This window comes from Labrus mixtus, chromosome 2 (genome assembly GCF_963584025.1).
Source record: "Labrus mixtus chromosome 2, fLabMix1.1, whole genome shotgun sequence".
In the NCBI taxonomy this organism is placed as follows: Eukaryota; Metazoa; Chordata; class Actinopteri; order Labriformes; family Labridae; genus Labrus; species Labrus mixtus.
The window spans coordinates 4,069,550-4,086,070 of NC_083613.1; the positions used below are offsets into that span (position 1 = coordinate 4,069,550).

General features: G+C 39.0%; 2 protein-coding genes across 3 annotated transcripts in view; both read left to right on the forward strand.

The window, feature by feature from the left end:
* LOC132981578 (THO complex subunit 4-like) overlaps positions 1-1,755 on the forward strand; it is a 4,618-nt gene extending 2,863 nt beyond the window's left edge. The window contains exons 5-6 of one of the 2 annotated variants that reach the window (XM_061047525.1): positions 1,000-1,216; positions 1,317-1,755. In XM_061047525.1, coding sequence (XP_060903508.1) covers positions 1,000-1,216; positions 1,317-1,331 — 232 coding nt within the window. In that variant the 3' untranslated portion in view covers positions 1,332-1,755. Of the gene's footprint in view, positions 1-996; positions 1,217-1,316 lie in introns of both variants that reach the window. The other variant, XM_061047518.1, reaches the window with a different exon arrangement.
* A 1,474-nt stretch (positions 1,756-3,229) lies between these two features.
* On the forward strand, positions 3,230-16,052 carry LOC132981875 (rho GDP-dissociation inhibitor 1-like). The gene is made up of 6 exons (XM_061047992.1): positions 3,230-3,382; positions 7,679-7,867; positions 9,235-9,318; positions 12,464-12,540; positions 12,869-12,932; positions 14,056-16,052. Exons 2-6 carry the CDS (start codon positions 7,681-7,683, stop codon positions 14,253-14,255), a joined length of 612 nt encoding a protein of 203 aa, XP_060903975.1. The 5' UTR covers positions 3,230-3,382; positions 7,679-7,680; the 3' UTR covers positions 14,256-16,052.
* Positions 16,053-16,521: the final 469 nt, after the last annotated feature.

Genomic DNA, 16,521 nt, shown 5'->3' on the forward strand with positions numbered 1-16,521 from the left:
CCACAGTTATCTTTTAATGCATGTTTTTGACATAATGAGGGAGAGAGGCTTTCGAAAAAAAGGGCGAAAAAAATCAGAAAATCTTAAAATAGAGACTTGACAGTGAATTCATTGACACACTCAATTTTTTCACTCTTTGTAATTGCAGTGCAAAGTAAAGACATTACTGTCAGTGTGCCTACGTTAGACAGAAGGCTTTTATTTTGTAGTACTTGGCTTGAAGTTTGCTGCCTAAAGTCCATCCACAACCAAGAAACACATTTAAAACAAACGTCATGATAAAGTCAACGAAGGTTAGCAGAACAGAAGTGAGCTGTAAAGATGCTGATGTAAAGCTTTTTGACTTTTTTAATTTCAAAAACAGGCTTTAAAAATAGAGACAACATTAGGAGAAAGAACAATTGTTCACGGTCCGTTTTAAATATGTGTCTCAAGTGAGGGTGGTCTCGTGCAGTTTATCAGAACCGGGCTGCAAACAATTTGCAACACTGAGGTCATCACAGTTTACACAGCTTAATATTAGTGTAAATTAATGAAGTCTTAATGGCCTTTTTTCTTTCGTTTTCAGAAATTACAACATAAAAACGTGAACATTTGTGCTCAGATAAATATAGTTATACAGTTACTGTTGAGACTAAAAGTGAAGGAACCTGCCTCCAAAACTCTGACTTACGGGCAGAAGGCAGATTTCCAGTTCTTTTTAAACTCTTTCTGTGCTGTGTCGCTGCAGGCTATCTTTTTTTTATACCTTCTGATTTGTTCTAAAAAAGGAGGAAGGGAATGACAGAAAATACTGAGAGTTTTCCACCCTCTTGATTTTGATGATTGAACTTGACAGCTCTGCTTATTCTTTGATTCAGATTTTTTTTTTTAAAACTTGACTTCTAATAAGCTTGCTTATCTTGCAGTCAAATCAGTGACTGGTTAGGCGGTTGATTTAAAATAAAATGTGGTCTCTACAAATGCATGATATGGTTTTGTCTTTCTCTGTTAAAGCAGAGGGTTTGATCGCAGCCGGCTTGGACAGCCCAAGTTTGAAAGGAGTGAAAGGAGGGACAGAGGTGAAAGAAGTGAAAGGAGGCAAGGTGGCAGCAGTGGAGGTTTCAGAGGAAGAGGTAGAGGCAGAGGAGGAGGAGGCGGAGGAAGGGGAAGAGGAAACAGACCCCAATTTACTGCTGAGGAGCTTGATGCCCAGTTGGATGCTTACAATGCCAAGGTTTGTACTTCACTAGTACTGAAATTTAGTATTACACTGTGACAAAACTTTGAGCTCTTAGTGATAATTTAATAATCTCTTGTCTCGTATTTCATTTCAGATGGACACCAGTTAGAAGTGCTCAGAGAGGATGCTGCTCATTTCAGACCGTTGTTTTCTTACTTCTGAATGAATAATTATGATGGATCACATCTTGTTATACTTGTGTTTGGAAGCCATTTTTACTGTGCAGACCATTATGGTTGATTTAGACTTTTTTATTAAATATTTTTGTAGCTGTGTTCTCTTGGTTTTATGATTTGAGGATTATTCTTTTTGGTCACCAGCTCCCGTGTCCTCCAAATGGACACTTTGAACATTCAATATGATTTTTCTTTTCTTTTTTTCAAAACCATGGGAACATGATTTAATGGTTTGACAGACAATTACATGTAATGTTGAAGATGTTAAATGTTGTATATAGTTCTGCTGTTTGGAACTGTAAACTTGGCATATGGACATTTCAAAGAGTTTTGTACATAAATGATTATATTGAGTCATCTTTTTGTTGTTTATTTAAAACGTGACACTGTTCTACACTGTTACTGTATCTGTGTTTTAATAGAAGTATTTGAATCCTTATGTTACTAAATAGCATGTAATGTCACATTTTAATTCAGCTAAACCAACATTTGCTGTTCAGGCATCTTAAGTAGTAACTAAATAAGCTTCTGAAGTTTGAGTAAAATTAAGAATGTGGCGGTTACAGGATAATAACAAATGGCACAAATGGAGAATAGTGATGGGATTAAGAGCAGGGTTTGGGGCCAAGTAGATAATCACATGCTGGTAGTTTCTTTGGTATTTTGTTGTATGACAAATAGAGTAATTGGATGAAAGTAAACAGCGATACTTTTACAGGCAAAAACTACTAATAAAAAATATATAGATGCAGTACATTTATTTTTTGGTTGTCTTTAGGTGTAAAAATCAGAGCTGAACACTTCAAAGTCAGGAATGTGTCAGACATTGCCCATGTTAGAGCAAATGTCTAAGGTAAGAAATACTGTAGCTTAATATTGGTTATGAAAGTCTATTGAAAGTTCAACAACGGCCACCATAAGTTAGTCCTTCAAAACCAAGTAGCTAGTAAAGGTTGAGCGTCTTTTTACAATTTCCTGATTGTAAGGTTTCTTTTCATCTTCTGATTGAACATGCTTTGTCTTTGTAAATTAGAGTTGGTGAGAGCAAGTGACTGAGGATGAGAATGATAAACAAGTTACTGTACATCTTTCTTACTCTTTGAATCCAGCTGTAAAAGGGTTTACAATATAATGTTTGTCTTTTAACTATGCATATGCATGTACAACAATCTGTTTTATTTACACCAAAGTGTTATGAAAAACAGTCATAAAGTTAGATAGATAGATACCCGATTATTGATCCCGAGGGATATTCATTCATTTAATATAAAATGTTAATTGATACAGCAAAACATTTTAACAGGCCATATTATCCTATGTCTAATATTTGGTTCATTCAAGTTTAATTTCTTTAAAAATACGAACCATCTTTGCTGCTTTGTTGCTTTGAACATATTTGAACATGGATTTTTTTTTTTTAAACCGTCTTTATTGACAAATTTAAATTATACAAAAAAAAATTATACAAACTCTTAAAGAGGATGAACATACAACAGCAAAATACACAGAAACAAGTTAATTCAAGCATAAATCAAGACTAGGGGGGGATTATATATAAAAAAAAAAAAAAAAAAATCGAACATTTCCAAAAGTAAATATCAGGCAAATGTAAGCAAACAACAATCTGGAGCAAGGACAAAAAAATTCAACAAGGGCCAGAAATCAAAACAAGAATTTCGATAAGTCAGCACTAATCTTTCTAGCAATCCTGCTAGATTTCATTTTTTTCAGAGATAAGAAAAATATTTGAAATAATTTATTAACCAGTCTTGGATGCAGTACCTTGAGTTCAACAATTAAAACCTCTTTGTTGGATGTCACGCAGCACGTTTCACGTCATCACGTTTTCCCGGAACCTTGTTGACGCGGTTGACGCACACGGGGCGGCGCCGTTCCCTTGTTCGCCATACTTCCACTGGAGCGCGGTGCGACGAACGCACTTACTGTAAAGGCACCTGAAATCACAGCTGCATACAAAAGAACGGTAAGTTTTCTCGGTGTCAAAGGTATCTATGACGGGAGTTCCAGGATGATACTAACCGGATACTAACACTTGTATTTCACTCATGTTCTCCGTTAACCGGTGATACCTGTCAAGCTAATGTTAGCTCTGGTTAGCTCTGTTGAATTGTTCCCGACGAGCTAACAGCTGCTAGCCACTTGTGTCTCCTTAGACCCACCCTGAATAAGAGGGTCGGCGCCAGGACAATTGGACCCTTTGCTTTGACTATAAATCAATATTATCAATTAGGCAAATTCACTTTTTGGCTATGTGCTTCCGCTAACGAGGCGTCCTGTCAGAAGCGGTATGTAGCCGGCTCTTTGAATAGATGCCAGCCTCCAGTGGAACCAGCGGTCCTCACCTGTACGTTACTGTAGCTGCGGTTATCATCTTGACAGGTATGAGGGACAAAAAATGACTAAAGTGTAAATAAATAAATAAATGTTGGGAGAAATGCATACAATAATGTATGAATAAATAATTAAATAAATGCATCAATAATAAATAAATACATATAAATGCTGAAAACAATACATCAATGAATATATAATAAATACACTTTGTTAATGAAAAAGGCTATTTATATATTTTTACATGTATTTATTCATTTATTAGCGTATTTCTACAGTTATATATGTATCAATGCATACATTTCCACATTAATTGAGTTATTAATTTATTTCCGTATTTTTACATTTATATATCTATTTATTTCTGTGTCCAGGTCATAAGAGGAAAAGTATATATGTAAATTTGCTTCTGTCTGTTTTTCAAAATTGACCAATCCTACTTCAGTAATTTTAGGACGGCCCACTTAATTTACATATTTACTTTTCCTTGTACAACACGTACACATAAATATATAAATAAATATATGAATATATTTATTTATATATTTATTGATGCATTTATTTAATTAATTATTTATTTATTTATACATTATTGTATGCATTTCTCCCAACATTTATTTATTTTTTCATTCATTTATTTATTTATACTTTAGTCATTTTTTGTCCCTCATAACCGTTGTAAGTTTGTGTCAAATCGCTATTGTAGCTGCGGTTATCATCTTGACAGGTGTTCCACTGTGAATATTACATATTATCTTCAAAGTATTTACATAAAGAGATAATACTGGCAACACAGCTGAGAATTTTAACATGACTGTGCCATCATGAAAAATTAATTTACACATTTAACACAATGGGTGAATGTGTTGGTCGTCTACATCATTTCCCTGCACATTAAATAGTTTCCCTAGACATTAAATATTTGTTTCAGGCCAGCATAGACTGTAACAAACTGGATAAATAATTCTGATTGTTTATACAAAAATTGATTTAATTCAAGGAAACGTAAGCCCAACAGAAGAGGTAAACCATAGTGAGGCAGGATTCAACCAGACCTCTGTGCATTTCCTCTGTATATGGGAAAATGAGCTCTCTTTCCTCCTCTCTGGTTCACAGAGCAGTGCGCTAACAAAACTCTGATTCTTCCTCCTCCAACCAGGTGGGGTGGGCCTGCCCCAGATGTCTTGACACTTAATGAACGAAGCCTAATATTTTACCTGTTGTAAGCTCCATCTTAAGAATTTTGACTTTGAACCCATTTGATATATAGAAGAGAACTTGCAGCAGCAAGTTTAGCAGCAAATTAATCAAATCATGTACATCTCATGTACATCCTTAAGAACAACGTCTGAAGCTATGAACAAGAAGCAGTTACGTAATGCATTAACAATGAAGCCCCCTCCTCCGCCATAGTATCTCTTGTTTTAAAAAAAACACCCTTGTTCCAAATGTGGTGTCCCGTAGAAATAAATTATATACAGAACAGGAGAGTGTATTTGTGTTCAAAGGAATTTTCAATAAAAACTGAGTCAGCCCTCCTTTACTGCAGTGTTTTTGTTTCATGAGCCATCTTCTAACTGGGTCTACTCTGTCTTCTCTTCCCTCAAACGTTGAACGATATGTAAACCAAATATTGTAATAGGTACAATTAAGAGAACATTTTCCTTAATGAAACAATGTCAAATATATGAATATTATTCTTTTATTGACTTAAAGAGGGGTGTTTAATCCCAGTGCAACCAAATTGAAAGTGAACATTTACATTTGTTGCAGATTCCTTTTAAAAATGAGAGTGTGTGTGAATATTGGTGGAATTGTAAAGAAGAATGAACATTTAAAAAAAATAATTGTAGACTCTGCTCAGGCACATTTATGACTACAGTATATAAGAGTTTGCTCCTTTAGTGCTTGCATACATTCCTCTGGCGGCTGCTAGTTTGGGCATGCCAGATGACAGACCCAGGAAAATGCTCACATTTGTTTTGCTTCAGGTGGAATCTATATAGTGTTATCACAACTGCCTTCTTACGTTTACAGGATAACGCTGAGTTATAGTTATGGTGACTCAATATAATCAGGACTTAAGTATCATCCTTATAACACATTTGTGATGGGGGAACTGTGGCGCATGCACAAAACTCTTAGTCCACTTTGGGTCTGATTGAGACCAGTTAATTGATCTCCACACATGTTAGTCCAACTTTGCTAAATTCAATTTAGTACTATTTAAGCCTGACTTACATATATATGCACTTTAAAAGTCCAGCTTTAGTCAGACTAACCGAATGAATCAGCTTTTGCTATTTGCACATAAACAAACTACTGAGTGACTTTAGCTTTGCCATGTCCACTTCTTTCTGAACAGCGTTGGCTACAATCTGAATATTATGCGTATGATTATACAGCATAGATAAAAGCGCAGGATTTTTGTTCCAAAGAACATTTGAATTATGTAACAATCATCACTGCTGTTGCAGCCTATTTCATTTTCCTGATGTATCTGCAGATGAGTTCAGTTGCAGCTGGCTGTATTATGGCGTATCAGCTCTCTGCAGGTTGACACAGCTCTTCAGTACCCTTTATGCTCAGGCCAGCTTAAAAGCTGCACAGGAGGGAAACAGAGAGTTAACATCTTAGTTTACATCTTTAACTCACTTAGTGGGATTTCCACATTACTGCAAATGAGTTTTGTACACAGAACTGTCTGTAAGCTTTCTCCCAGTGTAGCAAACCGCCGACTGTTGTCATAATTATTGACAATATTAAACATTATTTCACTCAGGATTTGTAAGAGAATCCGACAGTAATGAGTGGACACAAATCCTAACAGTAAAAATGTCTCTGCTGCCTTGCTGGAGTCTGTAACAAGCGATTTGAGGCCTGTTGTGCATGTATAGTGTTTCTGGTGGGATGACCTCAACATGAACATGAACCCTTCTGGTATCAACAAAACTCTTCCTGCTTTTGTTACTCATTATGTTTCAGTACAGGGAATTCTTCCAATACTAAGCTCCCTAGCAAAGAGCACAGATGTTAAGATTACTAGTCCAATAAACGTTTGTTAGATAGATAGCCATCTCTATTATGACAAGGTAAAACAAAAGTGATTGCACCCACTGATGTGTACTGTAGTGGAACTTGAAACCAAGATCAAATCCTTTTAAAATGAATCGATTGTTATTACAAAAAGTCAAGAATGAGATCTAGTAGTCAGTCGATCCAATACAGTTATCAATATCTGCTTTTGATGCAGACAAAATCAGCTTGGTCCTTCAACAAAACAAACTGAAGCACACTGCATGTCCATATTTATGAAAAAAAAAAAGTTTTAATTAAAGACATTTTGTGTTATTTTTCCCATTACTTATATTTGATAGGAGGGTAGATGCAAATAGAAAAGGGGAGAAGAGTTGGATACAACATGCAACAAAGCAGTGAGAGACCTAGAGGTGAAAAGACAGTGGGATAGATAGTTGTTTTGCCAAAGGAACAAAGTCCTTTTCCTATGGCCTACCTAATGTCTGAGCATGTGAGGGGTCCTTCCAGCAAGAGATTCTGTGTCATGTGATACATAATGCCTCACTCCTGTCTCTCCTTGAGGAGATGTTACTTCAGAGAAATGTGTAGATGATATCACACAGCAGCCACAGTTAGGTCATCAACAGCATTAAGAGAAAGCTTGCAGCCTTAACAGCACAACCTCTCAGACATGACATAACCAGCAGGCTGGACTCATTTTTAACACAATCTTTTTGTGGTCATCTGTTTGTGCCACAAATAACAACTTATTTCAAAAGAGACAAGAGTCCATTAGAAATAAAGGAAGAATTATCTGCTTGATGTTCATGTAAAATCTTTATCTTTCATACTTTGTTTTTCTTTCTTAACCTTCTGCCTTCACTATTCTTCCTCCCTGCTCTCTCTCTAGACATGGCTGAGGATGAGGTGACTGAGGAGCAGCTAGCAGCCATCGCCGCAGAAAACGAGGAGCAAGAGCAGGTGAACTACAAGGCACCAGCCGTGAAGTCTGTGAAAGAGATCCATGATCTGGATAAAGATGACGAGAGTCTACGCAAATATAAAGAAGCTCTACTCGGCTCTGGACCCACTGAGGCTGGTAATGCACTGTTTGTGTGTGTGTGTTTGACAGACTAAGACAAATGGAGAAACGCAGGAGAGGCACAGATTATGCATCTAAAGAAGGAAAAGGATGAATTCACATTCACAGTTTTCCAAATAATAGTGATTGAACAACATGGTGCTGTTTTTAAATGAGGGAAATTAAGTTAAAGCATTAAAATATGCCACTGGTCAGGTTTTGTGAGGGTAAAATGCAGGCACTCACCCAGCCTGTGTGGATCTGCTGGATTGATTATTCTTCTCCATTCTGTATCTGTGTTTACAACAACTTCTGTATGGAAAGATGGAACCTGTGATCCTGCTTCACACCTTCTTAACAAATATTTAATTTCTACACTCAGCGTTGAACATTAATGTAATTGGCTGAGAACAAGTTTAACTTGGAGATTCCAGCAACTCTGTCAGGAGCGGTCTGTCATTTGCACTACAAAGCTGACTTGCTGTGATCACCTGGATTGTTGTTATTGACAGACTTGCTATTCAGTTTGTATTTCATGAATAGCCACAAGCCACCACCTGTTCTTAGTTTGAAAAATATATAGAATACTTAGACTAGTGGAGCCCTACAAAAAAAAAACACTAAACTAAACACATATAAAACGATGACATTTACTTTCATAAAAACATACTTGCAAATGTAAACAAATAATGCTAAGTGGGGTACATCTAATTTATACCACCTTTAGACTCTGAAGGTGGTATTCTTCAAGTCAATCAAAGGAGATTAACAAAGGGCAAATGTGGAATACTGGTGCCTTTATCCGGTATTGAATATGCATTTATTCATTGCAATCGGTGACCAAATATATTTTCTATCAAGTTGATTCCTGATGATGATGCTTGTGTCTCGTCTCAGTGGAGAAGAAAGGCTGCTTTGAAGATGGTGAAATCTAATTAATGCAGAGGTTGTTCCAACTACAGCAGAGCTGTCCTGATTTCAGCCCCTCAAAGCCACTCACTTAAACCCTTTTCAGAGTTCGATTCCGAGACATTTTTCTTAATAAAGCTCTGACATTATTCCGCCTCTGTGACATTTATATTGAAGGCGAAATGTCACAGGGATGTAAATATGGCACCTTGAACGGGCAGTTTGAATAGATAGGTGCTTATTAAGGGACACGTATCATGTGCAGCACTGCTGTAAGTGCAGATTAAAAGCACCTGCACACATGTTGTCAATATATACAAAAAAACAATTGAAACCCTGATTTGTTGTCAATCTCTCTGGTTATTAGAAATCCAACAAATGGCTGTATAATTAATATTCAGGGAGGAGATAAATGATTCAAGGACTGGTTAATAGTGAGTACCAACCTTTTTAAAAAAAAAAAAATCCTTTTTCAGATCCCACTATTCCGAATGTCCAAGTGACCCAAATGTGTCTGGTCTGTGAAATGGCCCCGGACCCCCTCATCCTGGACTTGAAAGGTGAGTCTCTGTCAGGCTGGCTTTGAAAGCTAAAACTACATTAGTATATGTAACGTATTTGCTTAAAAGGATATATTGTTTAAGGGATATGGATTTCAATACATAATTTTGACAGATTGTTGAGTTGGCAGGTCATATAAAAATAGGTTTTCTTAGGTTTATTTTGGTCCTTTTTATGCCTCCATTTAGAGATAGGACAGTAGATAGTCAGAAATCTTGGAGAGAGAGAGAGTGGGCAATGACCCGTGGGAAAGGAGCCACAGGTCAGATACAATCCCAGGCTGCCTGTTTAGAGGACTACAGCTTCCATACATGGGGCGCACTCACTAACTGCTAGGCCCCTGGTTCCCCTAGCTCTTTTGTTTTACCCCAACTTTAATAGTTGAAATCAAAAGTTATTTAACAGGGTTGTGGTTCTTCTGGATTTATCCAGAAATCGGCTTCTCGGACATGATCATGTTCTGGATTATGCTTAAATTAGCATATTTTTGCCTTTCTTACGAGTGGTAAACTTAGTACTGTCATACAAAACTACATGTTTCTTGTGTATAACTACGGATTTAGAAATTCTGCAGGGCTAAAATAGTGCAGAAATATAGGAACTATATTTATAGTATATATATAGTTTCTGTATTCACATAAATACATTGAGAATGCAGGAAATGCAGGAAAAAGAAATGTCTGGTTATAAAAACTTTAAAGGACTTCCCTTACCTGATGGTGCCACATATGCAATGGCAAATATCAAACTACCTCATGGCATTGAAGACAAAGGAGTGATTTAAATCAAATGAACTTGTATGCACAGTATTTGTGTCAGTTAAACATTTATTGAGGAGTTCTAATCCTTTGTATGACTGTTGTGTGTGGGGGCATGGGGGTCTTTTTTCCTGCTTTTTTTTATCCCTGGTTAACAGAAGCAGGTGATCAGTCTGTGCAGGTTTCATTTTGACTGAGCGTGAACATTGGTCTCACAGATTCTCTCTACGGGGAAGAGTTGGAGGATTCTTTTTTTCTGTTTGGCTGATGACTTTAAAAATGAACTCTAGACCGTCTGGTGGTTTAGACCTCTGCCTCTGAAGCTGCTCACGCTCCAGATGGCCTAGATTTGAATCCATCCAGAACATTCTGTCCCGTGTCTTCCCTCTCCCTGCGCCACTCGAGTCTCCTACCTTCTCCAGTAAATGTAAAGACTTAAATAAAGACTGTCAATAGAAATAGATCAGTTTAGAGTTTGTCTGATTGTCGGTTCATATTAATATTAATTTAAGAGTAAAGTCCCAGATAGCACAAACTGTAGATGCCTTTTTAAAGCATTAAATGCATTTCCTAAAATGGAAATTGAAATTGCTTTTTTTAAAAGGAGAAATTACCCTGAAAGAAACTATTTATTGGGATGCTGAAAATATACTATTGAACTAAGGCTCCCCTGCTTTCTCTTGATGGTAGCTGATATACCTCTTATGAAAATGTCACCTATGTCCCACTACTAGCACCAGGAACAAAAGATGATTTACAATTCTTAAAGATTTTGTCACTTTAAAGCCACGTAGTTGAAATCCAAAATGATATGACAAGTTAGAAACAGTCATTAAAAGTGCTCGTTTTTTTCACTGATGTTTAAACTGATGTTGGAAAAAAGAGAGCTGCAGAGGTGGAAATGCACCAGAAAGGTTAAAGGCCTCTCTTCAAAGTATCAGTGACCTGCTGGTTCTCTTTCTGCCTTTGTACACCCACTCTCCCTTATGTTCGAGGGAAGTTAGGAAGCTAGCTGCAGGACAAAACTGGCATTTAAACATCACAAACATTAAAAGGTTTAAAGGTTGAGTTCCACTAATAAGGAAAGAACAGCTATCAGCATATACGGAGAAGCATCTTGCCTTGCAGTTACTTTTGGTTTTTCTGTTCAGGATACGCTTGATAGTTCTCAGATGTAGTTGTATATTATATACTGTAGGTTAGGTTGAATTGACAGTATATAGCATGTCCTTTTTGGAGAAACACTTTTGGCAACCCTCCCTATACAACACAATAGACGAAAACATACATGTATATTTCAATTTCTTTAAAATACTTGGGGGTGCTGGTGGTGCAGTGGTTAATGCGTGCCCCATGTATGGAGGCTGTAGTCCTCTAAGCGGGCGGCCCAGGTTCAAATCCAACCGGTGGCTCCTTTCCTGCATGTCATTCCCCTCTCTCTCTTTCCCTGATTTCTAACTCTATCCACAGTCCTATCTCTCCAATAAAGGCCAAAAATAAATCTTTAAAAAAATAATAATAATAATTCTTTGTAATTGTGAGAATGATTTTGTGGAGTTATAGTAAAATCCTGCTAAAGATGAGTCATGCAGCCTCAGTGAGTGAGTTAGATCACTACCAGTGAAGCAGCTTCTGATGCTGCAGTGCTCCAGCCTTCAAGCTCAGGCTGTAGTAACAGAAGGATCCCTACCTGGAAGCTAAAACACAAATCAATACAGATTGAGGTAAAGGCAAGGGACAATTTCTAGATTAAAGGCTACTGGGAGCAGTGGGTTTGAAAAAGCTAAAAAGTTACCACTAGCATTGTTAGCAAGGTGCAATCCTTATTCATGGTTAGTTTAAAATAAATAAGGATATGAGGTTTCTGATTTTGTCTATTAAACAGACGTTGAACAAAATGCAATCCTTATGAAGTGAAAAGGGTACTACTATTTAGACCACACAGAACAATAAAATCTAAAGGCTGCTGTGGCAGCGGCTTGTCAAACAAAAAGTAGACTTGTGCTAGAAGAACATCTAGCCCTGTGTGATACAAACCCTGCTTCATTGTACCAAACTGTACTGAACCAAAGCGGACCGCTTGGTGGAAACGGGAAAAGCAGTCCCATACATAATTGAGTCGTAGATTTTATCTGCCGCTCTTGGCTAAAACTCTTTCTTTCCTTATAAAGGGCATAGGGCCATCCACAAATCCGCTCCGTCCAAGTTCAGTTGTTGGGCTTCCACAGGAGGTTTTGGGCCAATGTAGCTTCTAGATGGTTCCTAGGGTTTTCTCCACAAATATGACATATTGACTCTGTGTTGTTTGCTCATTGTTTGATCCTGATTTCACCTTATGATCAACTAAATATCAATGTCTGTGCTTCTCTCTTTTGGTTTGCTACAGGAGACCTGGAAGCCTTTAAGAAGCAGGCCTTCATCCTGAAGGAGGGAGTTGAATACAAAATAAAGATCAGCTTTAAGGTGAGAGCTTCTATAGCTCCAGCTGTGTACAGGAAACACAGGCCATAGTCGACTCACCCTTCATAAACAAATACCAGGATACATAAAGTCATACGTCATGATAGTGCTTTTTTCCAGCTATGGGACATAAGGACAGTAGTAGTAAAAGTGGCAGAGTGACATCATTATTATTTATTTTTTGAAAAGATTAAATGCATTAAAGGTACTCTGATGTTTTCATTTTAGCTGACAGTCACTTTGCACAAGTCCTTGTTAGTGTGATGCCATGATTATTAGCCATATTCTGTTTGTGATCTTTTTGTCTTTAACAATGCTTGTGTCTCCTCAGGTGAACAGGGAGATAGTTTCAGGTCTGAAGTATGTGCAGCAGACATACAGGAAAGGAATGAAGAGTAAGTGAACTCTTTCTGACTCTGAACACTAAGGTCAACAAAGTACTCTTCTTTGCTTCCCCCCCATCTGATCGTTGCCCAGTAAGGATGTTATTTACTGTCCATATGAACTGTCGACATAGGGCTATTTAGTTTGACAAATTCCAAGTCTGATGAAATATGGTTATTTTGAGTCCGGTTAATGTCACTGAATAATCTGCAGGATGAATGGAGCATCCCGTGTACAAAGACTTTAGCCCTCGAAGCAGCAGGTTCTCAGTCATTTAAAGAGGTCATATTGTGCCCTTTTTGGAGTTCATATATTTAATCTATGTACCTACTAAAGTATGTTCACAATACACTGTTTTCATGAACTGCCGCTCCATGCACCGGCTCGCTTCTGGCTCTCTCTCTAAGGCTCTGAAGTGCCCACGTTCAGAGTCCCCACGTGGGCCAAGTCTGATCTGATTGGTCGGCCTGTCGGCTCTGCCGTAATTGGTCAGTTGCTCAGCACGGTTCTCGGAAATGTCCCGCCCCTTTTACCATATTGGGAATGCAGCCACTTTGGCTCCGAGGGGAGCATAAACATTAGCACCTTAGCACTACTGTGCTACCGCAGGCTACGGCATATCGTGGGCGTGCTACAGAAGTTAATGGGAGTGCAACATGAGCTGCAGGGCTTGCCACAACGAGCCAAAGGGCTTAGATCAGTGATATCACACTGACAAGACGTCACACTGACAATTTTTCGAGGAGGGCTAGAACCGAGCGTTACATGCAGCTAATGCTACAGCTAACAGGAGGACGTAGGAGAAGCCGCGTTTCTGTGGACTTGGAATTTTTGCTCATAGATGTGCCTAAACATGCACAGGACACTGGAAAACACACTAAAGAGCATATAAAACCAGAAAAAGCATAGTATGGGACCTTTAACACATGTCTTCTTCCCACTCTGTTCTCCCCGTCTCTGACTCTCACTGTTGTGTCCTCTCCATAAAGGCTTGTAGAATGTAAAATGTAGCACATTCTTCCTATGAAGAAAATGTAACATCATTACATATATGCATAGAAACATTAGGACTATCTACACATACTAGTCCCCTATTCTCCCTAACTGTTAATGTCCTCTTTCATATTTGAACAGTTGATAAATCGGATTACATGGTGGGCAGCTACGGGCCTCGTCCTGCTGAATACGACTTCCTGACCACGGTCGAGGAGGCTCCTAAAGGTGTGCTCGCCCGAGGCAACTATGTCATCAAATCCAAGTTTACTGACGACGACAAGCACGACCACCTGTCCTGGGAGTGGAACCTCAATATCAAGAAAGACTGGAAAGACTAATAGAGGCCTTTTTGTTTGTGGGGGAGGGGGGGCGAGGGAAAGTCCCCCATCATTCCTCAGCCGCTGCCTCCCCCGCCCTGTCCCCCGCCCTGTGTCCACCACCATTTCTGCCTTCTCTGTTTTTACTTTGTCCTTCATTTCATGCCTTATCACCCTGACGTCCTCCACTCCTCTCTGTCAGCAGCAGTAGCATCAGCAGTAGCAGCAGTCTCCCTAAACCCCCCCCATCTGTCCGTCCACTCATCACCTTCCCACTGTTCTCCCACCTCTGTCCTCACTCACTCCACACCGCCTCGTCCACCGAGCTGTGCTGTGTAGCACCTTATTTCTTCACACCCAGCCCTCTTTTCATCACTTCTCAGATTTCCTCGCTGCTTGAAGAGATTAACCCCGCCTTCCACCTCTCCTCCAGAATTGTCTTCCTCTCTCAGTATGACGTACATGTGGGAAAAGCAACTGTACAATCAACTTTTGTTTGCCTTTTTTTTTTTATATAATTGTATCAATGGTTGTGTCATGTGGCTATATTCACATCACTGTTAATCAACTGTTCATTTAAGGCCCCACCACGTCCAACTGCACCCCCTACACACACACACACACACACACACACACACACACACACACACACACACACACACCTTTTGCTACAGCATTCCTTTGATCACCTACATGCTTACTGTCTTTTGATATGATTACCAATACCTGCCTTGGAAAAATAATCCATTCAGATCTGCTCTGCGGCACCTCACTCCCTTCCCTAAATGTATTCACCCACTCCCCTTCTGAACGGGGACTGGGGGCCCAAAGTGAACAAGGGAGTAAAGAATATAAGGGTAAGAAAAAGCTGCCTTATGTTTTGAATAATGTCTAAAAATGTTCCTTCTGCATGCCTTGTGTGTAAGAGCAGCACTATCAGGAAGCCTGTATATCAAGGGCTTACTCTCGCTACCAACTCACCTGTAGCACTTATTCACCTGTAGCCCTATTGTAGTAGAGACTGTTCATACAGGTGACTCAGATACAGCTCTGCACACACCCACTGCCCCCCAAAATAAATGTACCTTGTAATGGATGGGGGCTGAATGTTCATAATCTGAGAAAAGGTACCAAACAAAGTATTGATGAATCTGGGCACTCTTTGTTCCTCTGAGCCATGAGGCCTTAGCACTAACTATGAGAAAATCAGACATTTCTTATTTTGCCTCTTTTTTTTTTATTTGTTGTCCCCGTTTGCCTTAACAGAAACCATCCCCCCCCCCCCCCCAACAAAAATCTCCTCGACTTTGTTCGTTCAGAACTCTAAGCCAGCCAGTCACAAGAGTCTCCCTGTGGAGGAGTAGTACCAGAGAGAGGAGGAGGCTGAGCCGGACACCGTCTGCTGCTGCCGGAGACCTCGGTGGTGTCTGGTCTCACCCTCTGAACAAACACTGAAAGTAGAGAAAGGAAAAGTGACCAGGCACTCTCCCTTTAGCCTCACAGAAAGAAAGCAGTGAAAGGAAAGGTCAGGTGACACTACAGGCGAAAACACATGCTCAATTCTTAATGAGAGGCGGATGAGAGTTTAAACAAAACTGACTGATCGTAACAACAACTCTAAATCGACTCGTACTGTACCAGAACATATGGATGTAAAACCTTTTTTTTTTGTTTGTTTCTTCTGATAATGATGTACTTCCTGCTCCATACATTCCTTCACATTGTACAGTTTCTATGAAAACGCTGGCATGCTGGTGGGGTTGTATATTCTATCATCATTTGTGATTGCTCTTCTCGGTCAATAAAGATTTTGCTCAACCTGGCCTCCAACGCTTTGCTGTTTTTGCAAATAAATTAGTTTTTTTCCTGCAAATTCTAGGGGTCCAATATGTTAGCTGATATTTAGTTTTAAAGACAATACATCTCCTTTAACTTAACGCTCAGCATGAGTATGCTTGTGAATTCAGTTGTATTATATCTGACTGAGGAAGAAGATGACTAAAATTCAGTCTTAGAGACTAAATACTAAACACAAAGCATCCATCCATTGTCAGTGCTGCTTTTTCTCTGTTCTTGTGGAGCTGATCCCAGCTGTCATGGTGCCAGAAGCAGGGTACACCCTGGACTGTCCACCTGTCAATCACAGGACTGACATAAAAAGACAGACAGCCAGCCACACTCACATTCACACCTTCAGGCAATGTAGTCACCCTATAACGAGCATGTCTATGGACTATGTGTGAAACTGTTTTGATGCCCTCGGCAAGATTTCAGCCGTTGCCCCTTA